Source organism: Macaca nemestrina, chromosome 7 (assembly GCF_043159975.1).
Source record: "Macaca nemestrina isolate mMacNem1 chromosome 7, mMacNem.hap1, whole genome shotgun sequence".
In the NCBI taxonomy this organism is placed as follows: domain Eukaryota; kingdom Metazoa; phylum Chordata; class Mammalia; order Primates; family Cercopithecidae; genus Macaca; species Macaca nemestrina.
Window position 1 is genome coordinate 2,373,351 of NC_092131.1, and position 23,342 is coordinate 2,396,692.

Genomic DNA, 23,342 nt, shown 5'->3' on the forward strand with positions numbered 1-23,342 from the left:
AGGCAATCAGATGGTGGGAGATGAAGTTGGGCTGGGGGTCTGCTTGTGTGGTGGGGGTGGGTCAGGCCAGGCTTGCAGGGAGAGGCTTAGGTGGGCCTGCAGGGATGAGGCCCTTCCCTCTTGGCCTCCAGAGGCTGGGCAGGGGCATAGCTCCGCTAGGCTGGCCTCGAGGGAGGGCCTTGGTTCCTCTCCCTGCTTGCTGGGGAACCTGGGCAGGTGATGGGTCTCTGACCTGTCCCCAGATCCCCAGTCCACCCAGCCCCTATTGCCCCTGCCAGCACCAGGCCCACATCCCCACATGTCCCAGCCCCATTCCTAGAAGGGCAACATGCCCCTCACCCCCAACCCAACCCAGGCCCTATTGTCCCTCCTGTGTTCTAGGAGTTTGGTGTTGACAAAACCCTGTCCCAGACCATGGCCTGCCAGGCAGGAAGGACAGGGGTGAGAGGTTGCTATTCCCAGAGGAGGCAACTGAGTCCTGGAAGGACGGGGGTGAGAGGTTGCTATTCACAGAGAAGGCAAATGAGTCCTGGAGGCTGGCCCCTGGGGAAGAAGAGGAGCTGGGAGGGCTGGCAGGTGGGGTGAGGCAGGTACCGCCCTGTCAGCCGGCTCAGGTTCGCTCTGGATGACTTCCTGCCATCCAGGTGTAGGGACCCCAGCTGGCGGGCGGCGAGGCCCTCTCGGCGGGCGGGCAGGCGCACGTCCCTGCGGGAGCAGGTAACCGGAGCCTTGGGCTCAGGCAAAGGTGGCAGTAATCTTACCTGAGTGGCTGGCGTGAGGTTTCCTGGGAGTTGAGAGGAGCTCCCTGCTGGCCCTGAAGCTCAGGTGTGGCTGTACCGGGAGACCGGGAGGCCTGGCTTTCCTCTGCCTGCCCCGTGGCCGGAGCTGCTCTCATACCCATGCTGGCCCCATCCTCTCACCTCACTATTGCTGCTTCCTGGCCCTGCTGGTTCCTGTCCAGCGGCTAGAGTGACTATTAAAGCCTGGTGGGTCCCAGTCCTCACCCAGACCCCAACAACAGACCTCACTCAGACCCCCAACATTCCTTACTCAGACCCCCGACAGACCTCAGACCCCCGACAGTCCTCACTCAGAACCCCAACAACAGTCCTCACTCAGACCCCCAACAGACCTCACTTAGACCCCCAACAGTCCTCACTCAGATCCCCAACAACAGTCCTCACTCAGACCCCCAGCAGTCCTCACTCAGACCCCCAATAGACCTCACTCAGACCCCCAACAACAGACCTCACTCAAACCCCCAGCAGTCCTCACTCGGACCCCCAATAGACCTCACTCAGACCCCCAACAGTCCTCACTCAGACCCCCAGCAGTCCTCACTCAGACCCCCAATAGACCTCACTCAGACCCCCAACAACAGACCTCACTCAGACCCCCAGCAGTCCTCACTCAGACCCCCAACAACAGACCTCACTCAGACCCCCAACAGACCTCACTCAGACCCCCAACAGTCCTCACTCAGACCCCCAACAGTCCTCAGACCCCCAACAGACCTCACTCAGACCCCCAACAACAGTCCTCACTCAGACTCCCAACAGTCCTCACTCAGACCCCCAACAACAGTCCTTACTCAGACCCCCAACAGACCTCACTCAGACTCCCAACAACAGTCCTCACTCAGACCCCCAATAGTCCTCACTCAGACCCCCAACAACAGTCCTCACTCAGACCCCCAGCAGTCCTCAGTCCCCCAACAACAGACCTCACTCAGACCCCCAACAACAGTCCTTACTCAGACCCCCAGCAGTCCTCAGTCCCCCAACAACAGACCTCGCTCAGTCCCCCAACAACAGTCCTCAGACCCCCAGCAGTCCTCAGTCCCCCAACAACAGACCTCACTCAGACCCCCAACAGTCCTCAGACCCCCAACAACAGACCTCACTCAGACCCCCAACAACAGTCCTTACTCAGACCCTCAACAGACCCCACTCAGACTCCCAACAGTCCTCACTCAGACATCCAACAGTCATCACTCAGACCCCCAACAACAGACCTCACTCAGACCCCCAACAACAGACCTCACTCTAGACCCCCGACAGTCCTTACTCAGACCCCAAACAGACCTCACTCAGACCCCCAACAACAGACCTCATTCAGACCCCCGACAGTCCACACTCAGACCCCAACAACAGTCCTTTCTCAGACCCCCAATAGTCCTCACTCAGGCCCCCAACAACAGACCTCACTCAGACCCCCAACATTCCTCAGACCCCCGACAGACCTCACTCAAACCCCCGACAGTCCTCACTCAGACCCCCAAAGTCCTCACTCAGACCCCCAACAGTCCTCACTCAGACCCCCAACAACAGACCTCACTCAGACCCCCAAAGTCGTCACTCAGACCCCCGACAGTCATCCACTTCGCTTAGCCTCAGGAAGGAAGTCCGTGCTGGGGTCTGGATCTATGGTATGACCCCACTGTCCCCGTGGGCTCTGCGTTCTCAGCCCCTGGGCTTCCTTGTGGGCTCTGCGATGCAGCTCCTTCACTTCCTCATGCCCTGCAGCCTCAATCCCAACACCACCCCTTCAAAGCCTGGCCTGGCTTTTTTTTTTTTTTTTTTTTTTTTTTTTTTGAGACGGAGTTTCACCCTGGTTTCCCTGGAGTGCAATGGTGCGATCTCGGCTCGCTGCAACCTCTGCCTCCTGAGTTCAAGTGATTCTCCTGCCTCAGCCTCCCGAGTAGCTGGGATTACAGACTCCTGCTACCATGGCTGGCTAATTTTTGTATTTTTAGTAGAGATGGGGATTCACTATGTTGACCAGACTAGTCTCGAACTCCTGACCTCAGGTGATCTGCCTGCCTTGGCCTCTTAAAGGATTATAGGCATGAGCCACCGTGATCCATTGGCTTGGCCTTATTAGAACAACAGCCTGGCCGGGTGCGGTGGCTCAAGTCTGTAATCCCAGCACTTTGGGAGGCCGAGATGGGCGGATCACGAGGTCAGGAGATCGAGACCATCCTGGCTAATACGGTGAAACCCCATCTCTACTAAAAATACAAAAAACTAGCTGGGCGAGGTGGTGGACGCCTGTAGTACCAGCTACTCGGGAGGCCGAGGCAGGAGAATGGCATAAACCCGGGAGGCGGAGCTTGCAGTGAGCTGAGATCCGGCCACGGCACTCCAGCCTGGCCGACAGAGTGAGACTCTGTCTCAAAAAAAAAAAAAAAAAAAAAAGAATAACAGCCCCTGCCCCCTGCTGCTTTCCCCGAGCCCCGCTGGCCATAGGTTGTCATCCTTGGTGGCAGAGGCATGCCTGCTGCACACTTAATGTGAATGAATGAAGGAAAGAAGGAACCAAATGCCCGATGCCTGGGAAGCGGCTGGTTGCTCCAGCTGTCACCAGGGGTGGGGAAGGGCTTGGCCAGGTGCAGCTGCAAGGATGGTGCTCCTGGCAGATGGGCGGATAGGCTGGGATGGGTGGGTGGGGATGGGCGGGAGCCTCAGGAGCCCCAAGGGTGCTGTGAGCTGGGAGGGTGTGGACAGAGCTCTAGGGGTTGGGGGTGTGGATGGAGCCCTGGAGGGTGTGGATGGAGCTCTTCGTAGGGTGTGGCTGGAGCTGATGGGGGCGATTTGTGGACAAAGCTCTTGCGGGGTGTAGACAGAGCCCTGGTGGGGGTTGTAGACAGAGCGCTGGGGGTGGGGTGGACAGAGTCCGGTGGGGGTATGGATGGAGCCTTGCGGGGAATATGGATGGAGCTCTTGGCGGCGTGTGGATGGAACTCTTCGGGAGTGTACAGAGCCCTGGGGGTAGTGTGGATGGAGGTCTTTGTGGGGTGTGGACGGAGCTCTGGGGAGGTATGGACGGAGCCTGTTGGGGGGTGTGGATTGAGTTATTGGGGGTGTGGACGGAGCCCTGTTGGGGAGTGTGGATGGAGCCTGTTGGGGGATGTGGATTGAGTTATTGGGGGTGTGGACTGAGCTCTGGGGGGTGTGGACTGAGCTCAGCGGGGGTGAGGTGGAGCTCTGTGTGGGGGTGTGGATGGAGCCTTGGGAGGCATGTGGACAGAGCTCTGGGGATCGTCTGGTGCCTGTAGGCAGAGGTTTGCAGACCCTGATAGCCTCGGAGATGGGCGGGGACTGGGCCCCGTGGCCTGACGGCCCCATGGCGGATGTGGGAAAACAGGTTTAAGGGAGACTTAAGAGGTGGGATTGAGGGCCTGGTGACAGCTTGACGTGGCTAGGGAGGGTTCTAGGAGCGTGTTGGGGATGGCCCCCCACTTCCATCCTGTGCTCCCAGCTGGGTGAGGCTCCTCGGGCCATCCCTGGGTGTTCTGCAGGCAGGGGCTCCGGAAGGGAGGCCAGGGTTGCACAGCTGTGAGTGAGGCCCAGGTTGGCTGCTGTGTTGGGCCCTAGGTGTCCATATTTGAGGGACAGTCGGAGGTGTGGGGTGGGGGACTAGGTGGGGGTCCTGCAGGCTGGGCTGAGTGTGGCCGGCAGCAGGTTGGTTAGGGGAGGGCTGGACGCGGGGCGCACTCTTCTGAGACACCTTGGGAGGCCAGGCCTGTCCTTAGCTGGATGGGGCCGAGGCACCGGGGCAGGGGTGGGGTGGTGACCAGGGAGGGGCTGGCAGGCATGGGCTTGGGCCTTGCTGGGGAAGTATGGCTTTCCCCAGCATAGCCAGGCTTTGGGGCTGGGTGGATAAGGGGCGCTGAGGGATGGACAAGCCTGGCCTGCCCGGACACTGCCCAGTGCAGCATCCCCTGGGGTGGGAAGCCAGCAGGCCTGGAGGTGGCTCAGCCCCAGCCCCCTCCTGTGGGCCCTACCCAGATGGAGCCAGGGCTGGGCTCAGGGGCCACCGGCACACCAGGGGTGGAGCTGTGGGATTCCTGGGCAGTGAGGGCTGAGAGGCTGTGGCATGTGGGTACCCAGTGCTGGGCAGTACAGGGCATGTCCTGGGGGTCGCACCTGTCTGCGCATGCCTGTGAGTGACAGTCTCCGTGGACTGCACTAGGTGGAGCAGGGGGCCAGCCCTGTGGCCTCTCTGCTTGGCTGACAGCATCGCCTGTCACCATGGCTGGGGTACAAGGGCCAGGTGGCCCGGGGGCAGAGGGGGAGTAGTGGCCATGGTCTGAGGCTGTGCTGGGCAGTCCCAGGACCTCTTGGCCTCAGTTTCCCCAACTGTACCACGGGGCTTCTCCTGCCACGTGTCCTGTGTGGGGGCGGAGGCGGGCGTGGGGGCGGAGGCGGGCGTGGGGGCGGAGGCGGGCGTGGCTTTGCCTGTGTGCTATGTACCTGCAGGACCTGAGCTCGGGCCTGTTAGGGACTCTGGGGGTGGGGGCGGAGGCGGGCGTGGGGGCGGAGGCGGGCGTGGCTTTGCCTGTGTGCTATGTACCTGCAGGACCTGAGCTCGGACCTGTTAGGGACTCTGGCTGGTGCCCTGTACTTGGCCACCCCGTGCACCTGGTAGAGGCTGCCGGCGTGGCGATGGGGCCCCACGTTCTCTCGCGTGGTCACCCCCAGTGAGGCGCCAAGGGGTGTCCCACCGGAAACGCTCAGGTCCCGGCTACCTGTGGGGCCCTAGTCTGTGGCCACTCCAGCCAGGCTGCCCCTTGCCCACCTCTCCCCCTGGTCGCTCTTGCTGTGCTCCATGCTGACTTGAGCCAGCTCAGGGCAGGCTGGGCCTCTGGCACCCCAGCGGTAGGGAGCCCAGGCCCCTGAGCCCACATGTCCTGGAGGGGCAGTCTCTCTCCCTTGAGCTGGGTTATTTTGGGGTCTGCAGAGGATGTGGCCTGAGGATGAGGAGGGTGGTGGGTCCTGTGAGGACTCTAGGAGGGGGTCCCTGGCTGGGGAGGAAAGGCCAGAGCCTGGCAGACCCGGGGGTAGGTTGGAGCCCTGGGCCTTGTCCCACCCTGAATAAAGCAGGCAGGTGTGGCCTCAGGCACCTGACCTGCCTCTCCATATCTGCAGCGCTCCTTCACCCTCATCGTGGAGGCCTGGGACTGGGACAACGATACCACCCCGAATGGTGAGTGAGCCCTGGGCCAGGTGGCAGCACCTCTCAGCTTCAGGGCACCTGTGGCAGGGCCCATGTTCTCTGCCTGCTTGGGACAAAGCCTTTCTTTACTCTGAGGATTATGTGTGGTGTTTCCCTTTTTGCTCTGGCTGCCAGGAAGCTCTGCCACGTTTGGGATTTGCAGAGCTGTGCATGCACTCTCTTCCCCAGTCCTAGCTTTGCCTATGTTGTTCTCCTATTGGGTGTGCTCTTTTGGGGCCCATGTCAGTGACTTAGTGGAGGGGACACCGTTGAGTGTCTCTCTGGCTTTGTGGCCCCCTCTACCTGTCTGTACTGGAGCGTGGAGCCTTGGGGGCCCTCTCCCTGAGGCCCACCTGCTAGCTGGCTGACCCGGGCAGGGGCTCTGCAGGGCCCCGCAGGGGTAATGGGGGGATGACTTCCGTGGGTGGATGCAGAAGTACCCGCAGGCCGAGGGAGCTGCTCATGTGAAGGCTCAGGCAGGAGCGCGCTTGCTGTGCAGGAGGGGCCGCCGGGGCCGGGCTCAGATCATGGAGGCTGGCACACCACTGAGAAGACACGGGCTGTCTGGCAAGCTCTGGCTGCCTTTTGGAGGGTGGGCTGTGGGGCCAGGACGGAGACCGAGGAGGAGCTGTGCCATGAATCTGGGCGTGTCAGGGTGACCTGGACCGGGGCAGTCTGGGGGCATGAGGGAGACTCTGGCTGCTCTCAGAAGTGGAGACATGGGGTTGGCCAATGGGTTGGAGGTGGTGAGAGAGCAGGGCCAGGGCATCCTGGCTGCCAGCAGAGTGGAGGGGCTGTTTACAGGGCAGGGATGGCGGCAGGGGTGCCAGGTGGGGAGCAGCAGCTGTGGGGACCCCAGCGACTCAAGGCAGTGGTGTTCCCTGAGGGGGTGGCAGGGGGACAGTCGGGCTGAGGCCCAAGCGAGGTCGTCAGGGCTCTTGATGACGTGGGCCTGGAGAGGCTGGGGCGGCCGGGAGGCCCCTTGGGGAGTGGGCCAGCTCAGTGTCCTCCCAGGCCTTGGCCCACGAGGCGGGAGAGCTGGGGTCTGGAGGACCTGTTCATCCTTTATTGTGGAAAACATCGAGCCTGTGCCGAAGCGCAGGGACCGGCATCACAGACTTTGCATACCAGCACCAGCAGCTGCGGTGCTCCCGGCCCCTGGTCTCCCATTGTCTTACTTAAAGTGAGGCTTAGCTGACAGGTCTCAGGACCTGTGCCTGTCTTGGGGGCCTGAGGGGAGGGTTGTTTTAAGGTGGGGACGGTAGCGGTGTTTGGCACTTCTGGGAGCAAGTCACAGCACAGGAGAGGGGAAGGCAACTGAGCACCATGCCTGTGCTGGCGAGGGCTGGACACGGTGCCCAGCTGTGTACAGGTGTTGGAGCAGGGCTGTGGGTGGGTGGGCACAGGTGTGGGATACGGGACTCGCCCCCTGGCAGCAGTCATGCCTTCTCTGTGGAGCCCGTGGTCTCGGCAGCCCTCCCTGCAGGACCCCCCGCCCCTGGCTGGGCCCCCCAGCCCTCTGCGTTTAGGGTGAGAGCAGGAGCGCAGGCTTGGTGGCGGGAGGGATAGGCCTCTCGGGGCCCTGAGCTTGCTTTAGCAGTCTGGCCAGGGGCCCTGCCCTGGGAGTGCTGCTGCCGCCTGCTGTGCCCCGGCCTTGCGGCGGCCGCAGACTTCTGCCCCATCCCCGTTGTTCCTGGAGGCCACCTGGCTGGGCTGGTGTCTCTGGCCTGTGCTGACTGTGCCGCCTCCCCAAGAGGAGCTGCTGATCGAGCGGGTGTCGCATGCCGGCATGATCAACCCGGAGGACCGCTGGAAGAGCCTGCACTTCAGCGGCCACGTGGCGCACCTGGAGCTGCAGATCCGTGTGCGCTGTGACGAGAACTACTACAGCGCCACCTGCAACAAGTTCTGCCGGCCCCGCAACGACTTTTTTGGCCACTACACCTGCGACCAGTATGGCAACAAGGCCTGCATGGATGGCTGGATGGGGAAGGAGTGCAAGGAAGGTGAGGGGGCTGCCGGGCCACGTGGAGGGCAGGGAGGGCCTCGGGCAGGGCCCTGGGCACGCGCTTTGCCGCCAGGCTGGCTGCAGCGGTGCCTCTCGCTCCTCTCTGTTCGCAGCTGTGTGTAAACAAGGGTGTAATTTGCTCCACGGGGGATGCACCGTGCCTGGGGAGTGCAGGTGAGTGTGCCGCCGGCCCGCCTTTGCCCTTGCACCCTTTGCCCTCACATCCTCGCTGGCACACTCGGCCTTGCTCTCGGGAGTCACCCGGCGCTGGCTGGAGGTCGCGCGCGCAGCCTGTGAGAGCCGGGCCGTGTGCTCGGGACGCTCCTTGGTGCAGTAGGTGCGTGTCTGAGCGTGGGGTATGTCTGATGGCGGCAGCCCTGTGAGGATGGTGAGGAGAGATTGGGGAGGCTGGATGGACAGTCATATCACCAAGCGGCAGAGACCTGGAGGCTGCAGACCACCCGAAGAGGGGGCACGGGCAGAGGACACAGTAACCCTGTCCATGTGGAGGGGGTAGGCGGCAAGCGGCCGACAAGTGAGACCAGCAGGCGAGGGGTGGCAGAGCAGACCGGTGGTGGGAGATGAGGCCTGCAGGACCAGGGAGAGAGGAAGGGGCTGCTGGCAGGTTTGTAGCTGGGCAAGGTGGGTGGGAAGGCTGTGGTAGCTGTTGAGTGGAGAAGCACCAGACGGGAGGCTGTGAGAGGCAGGCTGTGAGGAGGAGGCTGCTGTGGGGCATGTGGGGGGTCGGGGGGAGGGGCCAGCGGAAGGGGGAGAGGGGCACGGGTCCCGCAGGCATCCTGGGTTGGAGCCCAGGGGTTTGTGGATGGATTTAATCAAGGAGGAAGAGTCTGGGGTCTGGAAGAACCCCAAGCCGCCGCGTAGTGGAGCCATCGTGACTGAAGGAGGACTGCCGCAGAGGAGCAGGCAGGGCAGAGGTTAGGTGGATGTGGAGAGGCGATGCCCGCCCTGTCTCCGGAGATACCCAGAAAGCTCGTGGGAGAGGCCTGGCCTCAGCCCCGCGGGGTCTGTGGGGGGCCTGTGGCATTCAGGCAGTATTGAAAGCCCAGACAGCGAAGGGGGAAAGACGGAGAGGAGAGAGGCCAAGAAGCAAGTCCCAGCTGCCGCAGGTCAGGGCGGATGGATGAGGAGCCAGCAAGGGCCTCCACGAGGGAGTGGCTGGGGTCCTGCAGCCAAGTCCAGACAGTGGAGGCCTCTGGACCCGGACCAGGGCGTGGGGGGATCCAGCCGGGGGACTGGCAGCTTTGCCCTAGAGTGGAGCAGAGAAGTCGCGGGGGGGAACCAGAGGGGCTGGAGCCCAGGGTCTGGGGTGGGCGTGGGCTTCGAGCCGTGGTGCTTAGTGTGTGTGAGCAAGCTGGGGAGCCCGAGAGGGGCACAAGTAGGTGGAGGTGAGTACCACCCTCCAGCCAGCCTTGGATTTCAGGGGTCCCGGAACCTCCCTCTGAGGAGTACGTTTGCCTCCATGGGACGAGGACCGTGGGGCACAGTGAGGCTGAGTGATTTCCCCAGGATCACACAGCATGGCGTTGCGGAGAGGAGTGGGGGTTTGGGAACCAGCTGAGTTGGGAGCCAAGGTGGGGAGGTGGGTGACCTTTCCACAGGCCCCACGGCTGAGTGGCTTGGAGGGCTGTGAGGAGCTTTCCTGGCTGGTCCCAGAGCAGGGAGGCAAGGAGGGCTGGGGTTGCCCACCTGGTCACTTGCACACGCAGGGATTCCCGGCAGGTTGAGTCTCAGAAAGTGCAACAGGGTGGGCCTGGTCTGGGCAGATGTAGATGTAGGCCCACGGGAGTCGGCCCTGCTCACCCTCGCCTGGCCCAGCGTGCATCACACAACCTGGATGGCAGTGCCACCCTCCCTGGATGGCTGCTGGCTGGCAGCCGCAATGTCCCACCAAGGCTGGAGGAAGGCGGTAGGGAAGCTGGCCATCCCTGCCCTTTCCCCGCAGGAAGATGAGGAGACGGAGTCCGGGGGGCCTGGTGGGTGGGGGCAGTAGGTGAGCCCCACCTGCCCCTCTTGCTGGCCCTGTGGGGGAGGCCCAGCTGTTGCTGACAGCCTCGGCTCAGGTTCCAGTGCAGGACGCCCCCCCCCACCGGATGCTGCGGAGATGGCCATGCCTTCCTGCCGCCGCCTCTCCAGGGCCCTGGGGCTGCTGGCTGGGGAAACCAGGAGGTGGGGGCCTGGCGTGGGCTGCCCCGCCCAGGGTTGAGAGCACGCCCTTGGGACCCACAAGGTCTGGGCTCTGAGCCCGGCTGTGGCGCTCCCTGGCGGATGACCCAAGGTGTGTCACAGCCCCACCCTGAGCCTGGGTCTCTATGTCCATGGAGGAGGAATTCCAGGCGGGACTCGAGGCCACCCGCATGGGCCACTGTGCATGCTGGGCTGGATACCATGCTGGGCTGGATGCTGGAGACACGTTCTCCCCAGCCTCAGTTTCCCCATTTGTGGCAGCTGAACTGGGCTGATAGGCCTTCGGTGCTGGCTGTGTGGCTTGAGGGCAGCTCAGGAAGGGCCGTGGTTCTTTCCTTTTACAAAAATAAAGTGTTGCGGGTGCCGGTGTGGAAGTGACGTGGCCTGGACGACATTCCCATCCTGCAGGACCAGAGAGTTCTAGGAAGGGCCCCCCGGGAGTCCCGGCAGGGCCTGGATGGCAGCCCGCTGGGCCTTGGGGTGTCGTCATTGCAGGCTCTCTCCCCTAACGGAGGCACCCTTGAGTCAGGCCAAGTTCTCCCTGGCCACCTGCCCTCTTCTGGAGGACTCCCAAGACGGGACGTTGGCCGATAGCCTGGAGCAGGGCGAGGCCTGGGGGTTGTGGCCGGGGGGCCACGAGGCCTCTCGTTTCCAGGGTGCAGGTGGAGCTCCTGCAGGGTCAGGAACTGCCCTGAGCAGGGCCAGCCCAGGCTAGCCTGTGGGCCTCAGTAGCCCCATCTATGAGATGGGTACCTTGTGGGACTTGACTGGGAGCGAGCGAAATGACTATCTTTGAGGTGGGGGTGAGGGTATGTGCTGTGCCCAGGGCCACATGGCTGAGGCAGGGCCAGGAGTGCTCCCCTGCTGCCCACCGGCCTGCCCAGCCCCTGGTGCCACCCAGCCCTTGCAGCACGTGGTGAGTCCGAGCCGGCGTTCTCATCCCCGGGGTCCCGGCAGGGCCTTCCTTTCCTGGCGCCTGCTCTCGGGGCCCAGCTCACGAGTGAGTCCCAAAATAGCTCAGGGAGGAGTGACGGGACAGCTGGGACTGACCGCCGGCAGCCAGAGGCCGGGAATGCCCGTGACAGTGGGGCTGGCCTGCGGGGCCGCAACCCCTGCCCGGCTCGGGCTGCTCCAGTTCAAAGGCCTGAGGCGCCGGTCCTGGGTGTGGCTTGGGTGACTGTGCCTGGCTCCTCTGCCACCCTTTCAGGTGCCACAGCTCACTGGGTCTTGCGCCCCTCCGCCTTCCCCCAGGTGCAGCTACGGCTGGCAAGGGAGGTTCTGCGATGAGTGTGTCCCATACCCTGGCTGCGTGCATGGCAGCTGCGTGGAGCCCTGGCAGTGCAACTGTGAGACCAACTGGGGCGGCCTGCTCTGTGACAAAGGTAGTGGTGGGGGGTGGCGGGCCTGATGCTCTACCATCGAAGGGTGGGGTGTCAGGGAGCGGGGGGCCTGCTTTTCCCCTGAGCATCCCACCCCTGCCCCCAGACCTGAACTACTGTGGCAGCCACCACCCGTGCACCAACGGAGGCACGTGCATCAACGCTGAGCCCGACCAGTACCGCTGCACCTGCCCCGATGGCTACTCAGGCAGGAACTGTGAGAAGGGTACGTAGGGGGCCTGCTGCCCAAGTTCTGGCCAGGCAGGGACTGGTTCCCTTGGGAGCTGGTCAGGCTCCATCCCTCTGGCCTCTTGTGTGGTGGGCCCCTGACCCCCAGCTTCGGAACCTGTGGGCTTGGGGAGGCGTGCCTGTGGCAAGCTGGGGCCTCGCTGCCAGCTCTGCCTCTCCCTGTGGTTCTGCAGCTGAGCATGCCTGCACCTCCAACCCATGTGCCAACGGGGGCTCTTGCCATGAGGTGCCATCTGGCTTCGAATGCCACTGCCCGTCGGGCTGGAGCGGGCCCACCTGTGCCCTTGGTGAGTGTCTGCACATGAGTGGGGGACTCCCGCCTGGCATCAGTAGGGGTCTGGGAGTGGGGCAACTCGCCGGGGATGGGGTGCAGTGGTCAAGTCCACACGTGTGGCTGTGGCTGGCTTGGCGAGGACAAGTGGCAGGAAGACCCAGGCTTGTGGCCCCACCTGCCCATGGGGACCTTATCCCCACGGCTCACACTGCCAGGGCCCCACCTTTCTCCATCCTCTGCAGACATCGATGAGTGTGCCTCGAACCCGTGTGCGGCCGGTGGCACCTGTGTGGACCAGGTGGACGGCTTCGAGTGCATCTGCCCCGAGCAGTGGGTGGGGGCTACCTGCCAGCTGGGTAAGGGTTCCGAGTGTGTGCACAGGAACATGGGCCACGCATGCGGGCTGCTGGGGCTGCTGCTGGAGCTGCTGGGCTGTGGGCGCCAGGTGCCGGTGCTGCAGGGCAGGCAGGGCCCGAGCCCCACGGCTCCCCCTTGTCTCTTTCACAGACGCCAATGAGTGTGAAGGGAAGCCGTGCCTTAACGCTTTTTCTTGCAAAAACCTGATTGGCGGCTATTACTGTGATTGCATCCCGGGCTGGAAGGGCATCAACTGCCACATCAGTCAGTATGGCGGGTGGGCGCCGGCGGGTGGGCCGAGGCACATGGGACCCCGCCTCTGACCCTGCTCCTCTGCCCCCAGACGTCAACGACTGTCGCGGGCAGTGTCAGCACGGGGGCACCTGCAAGGTGAGGCGGGGCCGGGAGGGGGTGTGGCGTGGGTGCTGCGGGGCCGTCGGGGCACCTGCGGGAGGCTTACCTGGCTGGCCCGCCCAGGACCTGGTGAATGGGTACCAGTGCGTGTGCCCACGGGGCTTCGGAGGCCGGCACTGCGAGCTGGAACGAGACGAGTGTGCCAGCAGCCCCTGCCACAGCGGCGGCCTCTGCGAGGACCTGGCCGACGGCTTCCGCTGCCACTGCCCCCAGGGCTTCTCCGGGCCTCTATGTGAGGTGAGGTCTGCCTGGCCACCCTGCCCCACCTGCTGCTCTAGGAGCTGTAGGGCAGGCCTCGTCCCCGACCATGGGGCCTGAGTGACCTGGGGGTGCCACAGGGGGAGTTGTCCCCACGGCGTCCCAGGCTCAGCCCTCCCCTGGGTGCTGGGTGGGCAAGCGGGGCTGTCACAGGTCACCAGGCTTGGCCCCTTGTGGCCCTCGCTTGTGATGGGTCTCCTGGTGGCCTGGGCTAGGAACCCCCGGGCTGCTGCCTGCCCAGGCCCATCTGTCCAACTGTGCACTCCCTTGGGACTGGAGGGCAAGGGGCTCTGGCGGGCAGAGTATGTGGAGTAGGGTGGGTGCCTGATGGTGGACGGGCATACACCTGTCATGGGTGAGTCCTGGGTTGGAGTGGGCGTCTCTCTCGGGGCTGATGCTCTCACCTCCCTCTGACCATCTTTTGGTGCTGGACCCCCTCCCCCAACCTCCCCTTTCCCCGTGCCTCTAAAATAACCTGCCTCCCTAGCACCCCTTCCCCACCTCCCCCACCCCTGCCTCCCCGTTACCTGCCTCCCTACCACCCCTTCCCCACCTCTCCCACTCCTGCCTCCCCGTTACCTGCCTCCCTAGCACCCCTTCCCCACCTCCCCCACCCCTGCCTCCCCGTTACCTGCCTCCCTAGCACCCCTTCCCCACCTCCCCCACCCCTGCCTCCCCGTTACCTGCCTCCCTACCACCCCTTCCCCACCTCCCCCACCCCTGCCTCCCTGTTACCTGCCTCCCTACCACCCCTTCCCCACCTCCCCCACCCCTGCCTTCCTGTTACCTGCCTTCCTACCACTCCTTCCCCACCTCCCCCACCCCTGCCTCCCGGTTACCTGCCTCCCTACCACTCCTTCCCCACCTCCCCCAACCCTGCCTCCCCGTTACCTGCCTCCCCGTTACCTGCCTCCCTACCACCCCTTCCCCACCTCCCCCAACCCTGCCTCCCCGTTACCTGCCTCCCTACCACCCCTTCCACACCTCCCCCACCCCTGCCTCCCCGTTACCTGCCTCCTTACCACCCCTTCCCCACCTCCCCCAACCCTGCCTCCCCGTTACCTGCCTCCCTACCACCCCTTCCCCACCTCCCCCACCCCTGCCTCCCTGTTGCCTGCCTCCCTACCACCCCCTACCCTACCACCCCCACCCCTTACCTCTCTTTTTTCCCTGCCTCCCCCCACCCACCTCCCTACCACCTTGGCCGCCCTCGATCCTGCCCTGGTCTTGGTGCAGAGGGTGGGCCTCCGGTGCAGGGGATGGGCCTCCTGTCCAGAGAGCTTCTTGGAGCCCAGGGCAGGGGTCTGACCTCAGAACCTGCAAGCATGGCAGTGGCTGGCCCTGGAAAAGACCCTCAGTCTTGGCTCTGAGGGTGGCCAGGCAGTGTGTGAGGTGCTCAGGAGCTGTCCTTCCTGCCAGCAGCAGGGGCCAAGGCCACATCCCTCCCGAGGGATGCTGAGGAAGCTGGGCTGCAGTGGAGGTGGGGTGGGGGCCCACAGGTAGCTACGTTCAGCTGACAAGGCCTGGGCAGTCTCAGGTGGGCAGGGGTCTTGGACTCTGGCTGGCACTGCCAGGCCCAGGGCAGAGGGGCCTGGGGGTTCCCAGGGATCTACCTTCATGTGGACAGAGGCCTGGCCTGGGCTCTCACAGGCACCCCCTACCCTGCAGGTGGATGTCGACCTTTGTGAGCCGAGCCCCTGCCGGAATGGCGCTCGCTGCTATAACCTAGAGGGTGACTATTACTGCGCCTGCCCTGATGACTTTGGTGGCAAGAACTGCTCCGTGCCACGCGAGACGTGCCCTGGCGGGGCCTGCAGAGGTGCTGGGGGCGGCGTGGGGTGGTGGGGGAGATGGTGGGCAGGGGCGGGCCTGACTCCTGACCGTACTGCCTGCCATAGTGATCGACGGCTGCGGGTCGGATGCAGGGCCCGGGGCGCCTGGCGCAGCAGCCTCTGGTGTGTGTGGCCCCCATGGACGCTGCGTCAGCCAGCCAGGGGGCAACTTTTCCTGCGTCTGTGACAGTGGCTTTACTGGCACCTACTGCCATGAGAGTGAGTGGCTGTGAACAGCGGGCTGGCGGTGGGGTGGGCTGGCCTGAGGCCCTGGCTCACCCTGCTTGCTTCTGCAGACATTGACGACTGCCTGGGCCAGCCCTGCCGCAATGGGGGCACGTGCATCGACGAGGTGGACGCCTTCCGCTGCTTCTGCCCCAGCGGCTGGGAGGGCGAGCTCTGCGACACCAGTGAGTGTTCCAGCGCCCGCCCACGTGGCTTGTGCCTCCACCCCTGTGGGCCCCTCATCACCCCGAGGTGGGCTACTGTCTGGGTGCCGCAGGCCCAGTACCCGGAAGGGCCTGGCCAGAGGGTGCTGCCACCACGGGGTGGAATCTCAGGCTCCCCCATACCTGGGGTCGGCTCCCCGCCACGACGCTCCTTCCCTGCCCCTCTCTGTCCTCCCTTGGCCCAGCTCCAGGGCTTCCTCCCCCGGGAAGCCCCCCCTGAGCGCCGGTGACCCCCCGCCTGCTGACCGGCGTCCTCGCCCCCAGATCCCAACGACTGCCTTCCCGATCCCTGCCACAGCCGCGGCCGCTGCTACGACCTGGTCAACGACTTCTACTGCGCGTGCGACGACGGCTGGAAGGGCAAGACCTGCCACTCACGTGAGTGCCCGCAGGCCCCGGCCGCCGACCCTGGCCCTGGCGGTCTGGGGCCCGCCTGCTGAGCGGCCCATGTGCCCACAGGCGAGTTCCAGTGCGACACGTACACCTGCAGCAACGGCGGGACCTGCTACGACAGCGGGGACACCTTCCGCTGCGCCTGCCCCCCCGGCTGGAAGGGCAGCACCTGCACCGTTGGTGAGGAGTCCCCGACGCCCCTGTGACCGCTGGGCATGGGCCCTCCCCGACGCCGCTCCCTTGGGCGTGATGGGCGGAGGGGTCTTTTTTGAGGGCCACACCTGCCCCTCGCCCCTGGGTCTGTCTGCCCTGTCTGGGTTGGGGGCGTGGTATGGAGACCCAGGGCCTGCGCAGGGCCAGGTGAGAAGCTCCCTCCTCGTCCTCTCCTTGCAGCCAAGAACAGCAGCTGCCTGCCCAACCCCTGTGTGAACGGGGGCACCTGCGTGGGCAGCGGCGCCTCCTTCTCCTGCATCTGCCGGGACGGCTGGGAGGGCCGCACTTGCACTCACAGTGAGCACGGGAGGGACATCCACAGACGACATCCCTGTCCCCGACTCTCCCCCCATCCCCTTCTGCCAGCCCCTCCCCTGGCTGCCCCTGCCCCCAGCAAAAGGCACCCTCCTTGATGCCCTCCCCAGCCCCACAGCCCGATCACGCCGAGCCAGCCTGGACCGTGCCTGGCACGCTTGGGGGGTGGGTACTGATCCCCTGCCTTCTCCTTCTTCTCCCAAACCAGATACCAACGACTGCAACCCTCTGCCTTGGTGAGTGGCACCCGGGGGCCGCAGCAGGGGTGGGTGGGACTTGGCATATCGCGGGGGCCGCCTGATGCCCGCCCTCTGCTCTGCAGCTACAACGGTGGCATCTGTGTTGACGGCGTCAACTGGTTCCGCTGCGAGTGTGCGGCTGGCTTCGCGGGACCTGACTGCCGCATCAGTGAGTGGCCTGGGATGACAGACAGCCCCAGCCCGGGAGCCCTTCCAGCCCAGCCGAGGTGTCAGGAGTCTGGGGACATCAACGTCCACATCCCTTGAAGGGCAGTATGGCCACAGCCACTTCCTGCCTCTCTCTGAGCCTCAGTTTCCCCACATGACTGTGCCCTGTGGGGTTCCTGCGGTGTACCCTGCCAAGTGACTGGGGGGGGTGCCAGCCCGGGGGACCAGACCGAGGCCAAGGGAGCTGTGGGGGTTGGAGCATGCAGCTTGACATGGGCTCCTCTGTGGCCGCAGGGCTGTTGTCCCTGGGTGTCGGCCCAGGTATCTGTCCAGCACCCCTTGGCTGGTCCAACGCAGCAGCTGGGGCTAACCCAGGATGGGACAGGCCCACTGCAGAAGCAGATGGAGGAGGGTGATATTGGGCCAGGGTCAGGCTGGGCTCAGGAAGGCCTCGGGCAGGTGGCAGCTTGGGTGCTGGGGCAGGTGGGACCTGCAGGGCTGGCGAGGCCTCTGTGCTGGCCTAGGGGCTGCTTCTCATCGGCCTGGGGCTTGCGCCCGCGTGCCACTGGCTCCCCGCTGCCCTAGGCCATGCCGGTCCTGCGGCGGCCGTTCACCGTGCTCAGCAGCAGCCGCTCTCCCCGCAGACATTGACGAATGCCAGTCCTCGCCCTGCGCCTATGGGGCCACGTGTGTGGATGAGATCAACGGGTATCGCTGTAGCTGCCCCCCTGGCCGAGCTGGCCCCCGGTGCCAGGAAGGTAGGCTCCGTGTGATTGCCCTGGCCTGGGGCAGGTTGGGGGCCATGGGTGAGACCCAGCCCCGAGGGCCAAATGCACACTGCTGACCCTTGAGCCCCTTCTCCCCACAGTGATTGGGTTCGGGAGGTCCTGCTGGTCCCGGGGCACTCCGTTCCCGCACGGAAGCTCCTGGGTGGAAGACTGCAACAGCTGCCGCTGCCTGGATGGCCGCCGTGACTGCAGCAAGGTGCGGGCTGCCTGTGAGCCTCCCTGCCCTGCCCGAGGCTGGTGCACGCTGACCCTGACCACTCTGTGAGATCAGGAGGCGGGTGCTGGGGTCAGGATGGGCTGAAAGCTGTCTGCCCCCACTTGAGGGACACCCAGGGAGGAGGGAGCTCAGCCAGGCCCCATGCTTCAGTGTGCAGTTGGGAAAACTGAGGCCTGGTCTGGGTCCTGCCTTGCTCCGCCTGCCCTTTCTGGTGTTGAGCTTGGCCTGCCTCCCTGGGAGCCCTGGGTGGGGGGTGGGCTGGGACTCACAGACCTGGGCGGTGTCCCTCCCTGGCATGGGGCCTGTGCCCGCCTGTGGGTCCTCATCTGTGTGCCTGCATCTGACCCTCCTGTGCGTAACTGCCCAGGTGTGGTGCGGGTGGAAGCCTTGTCTGCTGGCCGGCCAGCCCGAGGCCCTGAGCGCCCAGTGCCCGCCGGGGCAAAGGTGCCTGGAGAAGGCCCCAGGCCAGTGTCTGCGACCACCCTGTGAGGCCTGGGGGGAGTGCGGCACAGAAGAGCCACCGAGCACCCCCTGCCTGCCGCGCTCCGGCCACCTGGACAATAACTGCGCCCGCCTCACCTTGCGTTTCAACCGTGACCATGTGCCCCAGGTGAGGGGCCTGGTGGCATCTGAGCTTGCAGAGGCCACACGCCGGCATCTGCTTGTGGCATGGCCAAAGCCTAGCCCCGTGGGGCAGGGAGGCCCTGGCTGGCTGAGCAGAGTCACTCTTGGTCACAGAGAGTGGCCCTGTGGGGTGAGATGAGAGGGGCATTGGGCCTGGTGCTGGGTGTGGGTGGCAGAGGAGGCTGGGAGAGCAGCCAGCTGGGGGTGCCTGTTTGTCCAGCTGTCCTGAGGGCCTGGACTGATGGCGCCATGGCTGCCTCACCCCAGCTCTTGGGCTGCAGTGCTGTGGGCAGTTTTGCCCTAGCCAAGGACCCAGCTTTGTCTGCTGTGTGCTTGGAGCTGGGCCCCCGTCTCCCAGGAGGGGCTCAGAACTAGAGGAGACCCACTGTACCCCGCCCCTGCCTCTCCTCCCCCCACTGCCCTGCAGGTGGAGCTGGCTCTGCCATGAGGGCAGGCGAGTGGGCACCGTCACTCCTGCCTCCTGGTATAGGGCACAGCCGGGTGGGAAGCTTCCCCCACTAGACCCTGGGCATCCCTGCTCTGCTCTCCTGGGCGGGCTACAGGATGTGTCCCACGTGTACCCACAGTGCCAGTCCAGGGACGTAGCTGTCAGGTTCACGGCCCTGCCCTGCCCATGCACTGCCTGTCTCTGCCCAGGGCACCACGGTGGGCGCCATTTGCTCCGGGATCCGCTCCCTGCCAGCTACGAGGGCTGTGGCACGGGACCGCCTGCTGGTGTTGCTCTGCGACCGGGCGTCCTCCGGGGCCAGTGCAGTGGAGGTGGCCGTGGTGAGTGCCAGTGGGGAGCAGCACCTGGGTGGGCCCTGGGTCCAGTCCTATGCAGGTCCTGGCTGTGCTGGGCAGAGGCTCTGGCGAGGCTAGTCATGGTGCGGAGGGACTGCAGGCAGGCATGTCTCCCCAGGCTGGGGCTGCGGCCCCTCACTGCCCATGCTGCAGGCTCATAGAACTACTCCCTGGGCCTGGCCAGCACTGAGGACATGCAGGGCTGTGGTGTGGAGCCCGCTTCCCCTGCAGCTGCATCCTCGCCTGGTCCCCTGCTCTGTCTTTGCCTCTGTATCCCCACGTCACAGGCAGCAGGAGAGTCCGCGGGCTCAGTCTGCCCTGGGAGGCCTGCTTTGGGACTGGCACCTGCCCTGGCCTTGGGGGGTGTCAGATGTGAGTGGATACCAAGGGGGTCGGGTGAGACTGGGGTGGGGATGTTCTGGAACATGATGAGTGTGTGCAGAGCAGTGGGTGTGGCTATGGCACAGCATAGCAGGTGGAGGCCATGGCCAGGCACAGGAGGGATGTGCAGTGTTTTGGTGCCCTGAGGCTGCAGATGGGGTGGGGGACACGGGTGGGTGCTGCTGGGTGATGGAAGGGCAGTAGGGGCAGGGGGAAGATGTAAGAAGTATGCCAGCTCGGGCATGGTGCCATCAGGGACGTGGTGGAGGCAGGGGCACAGCCCCGGGTTGCTGTGGCCTCGTGAAGGCACTAGGTTTGTGGTGCCCTTGGGGCGTGGCCCATAGGTGGGGGTGAGGGCTGGGAGCTGACGAGAAGGGATGGCCATCTCGGAGCAGGCGTCAGTGAATGGAGCCACACCCCCCACCGACCCACTGCCTGGTGGTAAGGTCCCCACCGCAGGACTCCAGGCTCTCCTGTGTGCCCGGACGGGGCCACCCTCCACCCCTCCACTTCCCCCCGCCACTACTGCCTGGTGGTGAGGCCCCCACTGCAGGACCCCGGGCTCTCCTGTGTGCCCACCATGCTCCAGCGTGGCCAGAGCCTCAGTATTGGGGGCAGGCTCCTGGGAGCCTGGGGCTCTCGGGCCATCCCCCCAACGCCTTTCTTTGCCGCAGTCCTTCAGCCCTGCGAGGGACCTGCCTGACAGCAGCTTGATCCAGGGCGCGGCCCATGCCATCGTGGCCGCCATCACCCAGCGGGGGAACGGCTCACTGCTCCTGGCTGTCACCGAGGTGAAGGTGGAGACAGTCGTTATGGGCGGCTCTTCCACAGGTAAGCACGGGAGGTGGGCCCCTGGGAAGGTGCCAGGCGGGCAACTCAGGCATTGGCATAGAGCCGGCCGATCCTGCCAGCCACCAGGAACACAGAAGTCCCTGGCACCTGCTGCCCCAGCCGCCCAGCCCCACAACCCGACCTTCCCAGCCCCCGTCCTGGGACCCTCCCACAAGCCAGGAACCAGAGGGTGGGGCCTGGCCGCCTGGCCAGCAGGGCCCTCCCAGGCCTGGATGTGTGTGGCTAGTGCCCTGCAGGCACCCAGGCCTCAGTGCCTACCGGCTCTTCTCCCCGGTCCCCAGGTCTGCTGGTGCCCGTGCTGTGTGGTGCCTTCAGCGTGCTGTGGCTGGCGTGCGTGGTCCTGTGCGTGTGGTGGACACGCAAGCGCAGGAAAGAGCGGGAGAGGAGCCGGCTGCCGCGGGAGGAGAGCACCAACAACCAGTGGGCCCCGCTCAACCCCATCCGCAACCCCATCGAACGGCCGGGGGGCGGCCCGTGGGGCAGCGGGGGCCACAAGGACGTGCTCTACCAGTGCAAGAACTTCACGCCGCCGCCGCGCAGGGCAGACGAGGCGCTGCCCGGGCCGGCCGGCCACACGGGCGTCAGGGAGGACGAGGAGGACGAGGATCTAGGCCGCGGTGAGGAGGACTCCCTGGAGGCGGAGAAGTTCCTCTCGCACAAATTCACCAAAGATCCTGGCCGCTCGCCGGGGAGGCCGGCCCACTGGGCCTCGGGCCCCAAAGTGGACAACCGCGCGGTCAGGAGCATCAATGAGGCCCGCTACGCTGGCAAGGAGTAGGGGCGGCCGCCAGCTGGGCCGGGACCCAGGGCCCTCGGTGGGAGCCATGCCGTCTGCCGGACCTGGAGGCCAAGGCCATGTGCATAGTTTCTTTATTTTGTGTAAAAAAACCACCAAAAACAAAAAACAAATGTTTATTTTCTACGTTTCTTTAACCTTGTATAAATTATTCAGTAACTGTCAGGCCGAAAACAATGGAGTATTCTCGGATAGTTGCTATTTTTGTAAAGTTTCCGTGCGTGGCACTCGCTGTGCGGCAGGAGAGAGCAAAGGGTGTCTGCGTCCTCACCAAATCGTAGCGTTTGTTACCAGAGGTTGTGCACTGTTTACAGAATCTTCCTTTTATTCCTCACTCGGGTTTCTCTGTGGCTCCAGGCCAAAGTGCCGGTGAGACCCATGGCTGTGTTGGTGTGGCCCATGGCTGTCGGTGGGACCCATGGCTGATGGTGTGGCCTGTGGCTGTCGGTGGGACTCGTGGCTGTCAGTGGGACCCGTGGCTGTCGGTGGGACCTACGGTGGTCGGTGGGACCCTGGTTATTGATGCGGCCCCGGCCGCCGGCACGGCCCGTGGCTGTTGGCGCACCTGTTAGTGGGGCCTGAGGTCATCGGCGTGGCCTGAGGCCGGCAGGTCGACCTCGCGCTTGCTGGCCAGTCTGCCCCGCCTGCCGTCTGTGCTTCCTCCTGCCCAGAACGCCCGCTCCAGCGATCTCTCCACTGTGCTTTCAGAAGTGCCCTTCCTGCTGCGCAGTTCTCCCCTCCTGGGACGGCGGCAGTATCGAAGCTTGTGACAAGTGCCTTCACACAGACCCCTCGCAACTGTCCACGCGTGCCGTGGCACCAGGCACTGCCCACCTGCCGGCCCCGGCCGCCCCTCCTCGTGAAAGTGCATTTTTGTAAATGTGTACATATTAAAGGAAGCACTCTGTATATTTGATTTAATAACGTCAACATTCCGGCCTCCCTTGTTCTTTGGGTGCTGTTCCTTTTGCATTTAGAGTCAGACTGGGAGAGAACCGTGCCGGCAGAGAGGCGTGAGGCAGGGGGCACGTGCTGGGTGTTGGCCCACATGGCTGTGGTGGCTGTGGAGGGTGAGACGGTCCTGCTGAGTCAGGGCCTGCCAGGGCCTTGAACGCATTGCCAAGTTGGTGGATGCAGGTTTGGCCAAAACCTTCCTGGGAATGGGGAGGGGGTTGTCTAGGTGCCTAGCACCTGACCCTGACTACAAACAGCTGAAAACAGTTTTATAAAATAGTATAAAATTGCTTACCCATGAATACCTATCAAGGTCTTAAGGAATTAACAGTTCAAAATTTTTATTCATTCATTTATTCCTTTGTTTTGCTTGTTCATTCAGAGGCAAGGTCAGCATTTGAGAGGCTGGAGGCAGGAGAGAAGCAGCCCTTCCACCTGGCCCTGGAGCTGGTTTTGCCTCTCACTGCTTGAGCCAACTGGAACATGGCATGGTGGCCTCAGGGCTGGGCATGGAAGGCCGACTCCAAGGCTGACTCCGAGCCGTCTGTCAGTGACGTGCAAGTCTTTAACCTGCTGTGAGGGGCAGGAGGTCAACTGAGTCAAGGAGCAAAGCCAAGAACCAGATCTGTACAAAAAAGAAAAAAGTCCTGCTGACAGCCTGGGAGTGAGGCTGCCTTGCACAGGCAGAACAAATGAATAAATGAATGAATGAATAAAAATTTTGACCTGGTAATTCCTTAAGACCTGCTGGTTGCTGCAGAAGTTACTCTGGATGTCTGTTGAGCACTGCTGCTAGGGACTCCAGTGAGCACTGCTGCTGTGGACTCCAAGAAGTTGTGCAAATGAGCTATGGTGTGCACTCCAGGGGCGGTCTCTCTCTCTCCAGCTGGAGTCCTCCCATGAGCTCCTCCACCGTATTGAGCCAGGTCTGCAGGGACACACAGAGGAGCTGGTAGGAGATCCTGCTTGCCATCGGCTGCTCACAAGCCCAAGGCTTGTGCCCTCAGGGTGGGGGCAGGGGTTAAACCCACCTCCTGCCTTGGCCCCAAGGAGTTGGCCAGGCAGTTCAGGCAGAAGGCCAGCCCCTGAGGAGTCATGTACACCATGACTCGTGTGGACATGAAGCCCATGTTCCCACCACCAGGTTGGCCAAAAAGACGGCAGGCTTTGAGTTTC

At 64.1% G+C, this 23,342-nt stretch overlaps 1 protein-coding gene across 2 annotated transcripts in view; it reads left to right on the plus strand.

Annotated features, from left to right (window-relative positions):
* The window catches only part of LOC105489851 (jagged canonical Notch ligand 2), a 28,890-nt gene extending 6,748 nt beyond the window's left edge, over positions 1–22,142 (plus strand). The window contains exons 3-26 of one of the 2 annotated variants that reach the window (XM_011755038.2): positions 5,931–5,988; positions 7,752–8,003; positions 8,119–8,179; positions 11,462–11,592; positions 11,696–11,815; positions 12,012–12,125; positions 12,355–12,468; positions 12,620–12,733; positions 12,813–12,859; positions 12,947–13,120; positions 14,810–14,960; positions 15,040–15,192; positions 15,270–15,383; positions 15,687–15,800; positions 15,882–15,995; positions 16,209–16,325; positions 16,552–16,579; positions 16,666–16,751; positions 17,395–17,508; positions 17,619–17,734; positions 18,123–18,365; positions 19,037–19,168; positions 20,239–20,395; positions 20,698–22,142. In XM_011755038.2, the coding sequence (XP_011753340.1) occupies positions 5,931–5,988; positions 7,752–8,003; positions 8,119–8,179; positions 11,462–11,592; positions 11,696–11,815; positions 12,012–12,125; positions 12,355–12,468; positions 12,620–12,733; positions 12,813–12,859; positions 12,947–13,120; positions 14,810–14,960; positions 15,040–15,192; positions 15,270–15,383; positions 15,687–15,800; positions 15,882–15,995; positions 16,209–16,325; positions 16,552–16,579; positions 16,666–16,751; positions 17,395–17,508; positions 17,619–17,734; positions 18,123–18,365; positions 19,037–19,168; positions 20,239–20,395; positions 20,698–21,194 (3,321 nt within the window). In that variant the 3' untranslated portion in view covers positions 21,195–22,142. The remainder of the gene's footprint in view (positions 1–5,930; positions 5,989–7,751; positions 8,004–8,118; positions 8,180–11,461; positions 11,593–11,695; positions 11,816–12,011; positions 12,126–12,354; positions 12,469–12,619; positions 12,734–12,812; positions 12,860–12,946; positions 13,121–14,809; positions 14,961–15,039; positions 15,193–15,269; positions 15,384–15,686; positions 15,801–15,881; positions 15,996–16,208; positions 16,326–16,551; positions 16,580–16,665; positions 16,752–17,394; positions 17,509–17,618; positions 17,735–18,122; positions 18,366–19,036; positions 19,169–20,238; positions 20,396–20,697) is intronic. The other variant, XM_011755039.2, reaches the window with a different exon arrangement.
* Positions 22,143–23,342: the final 1,200 nt, after the last annotated feature.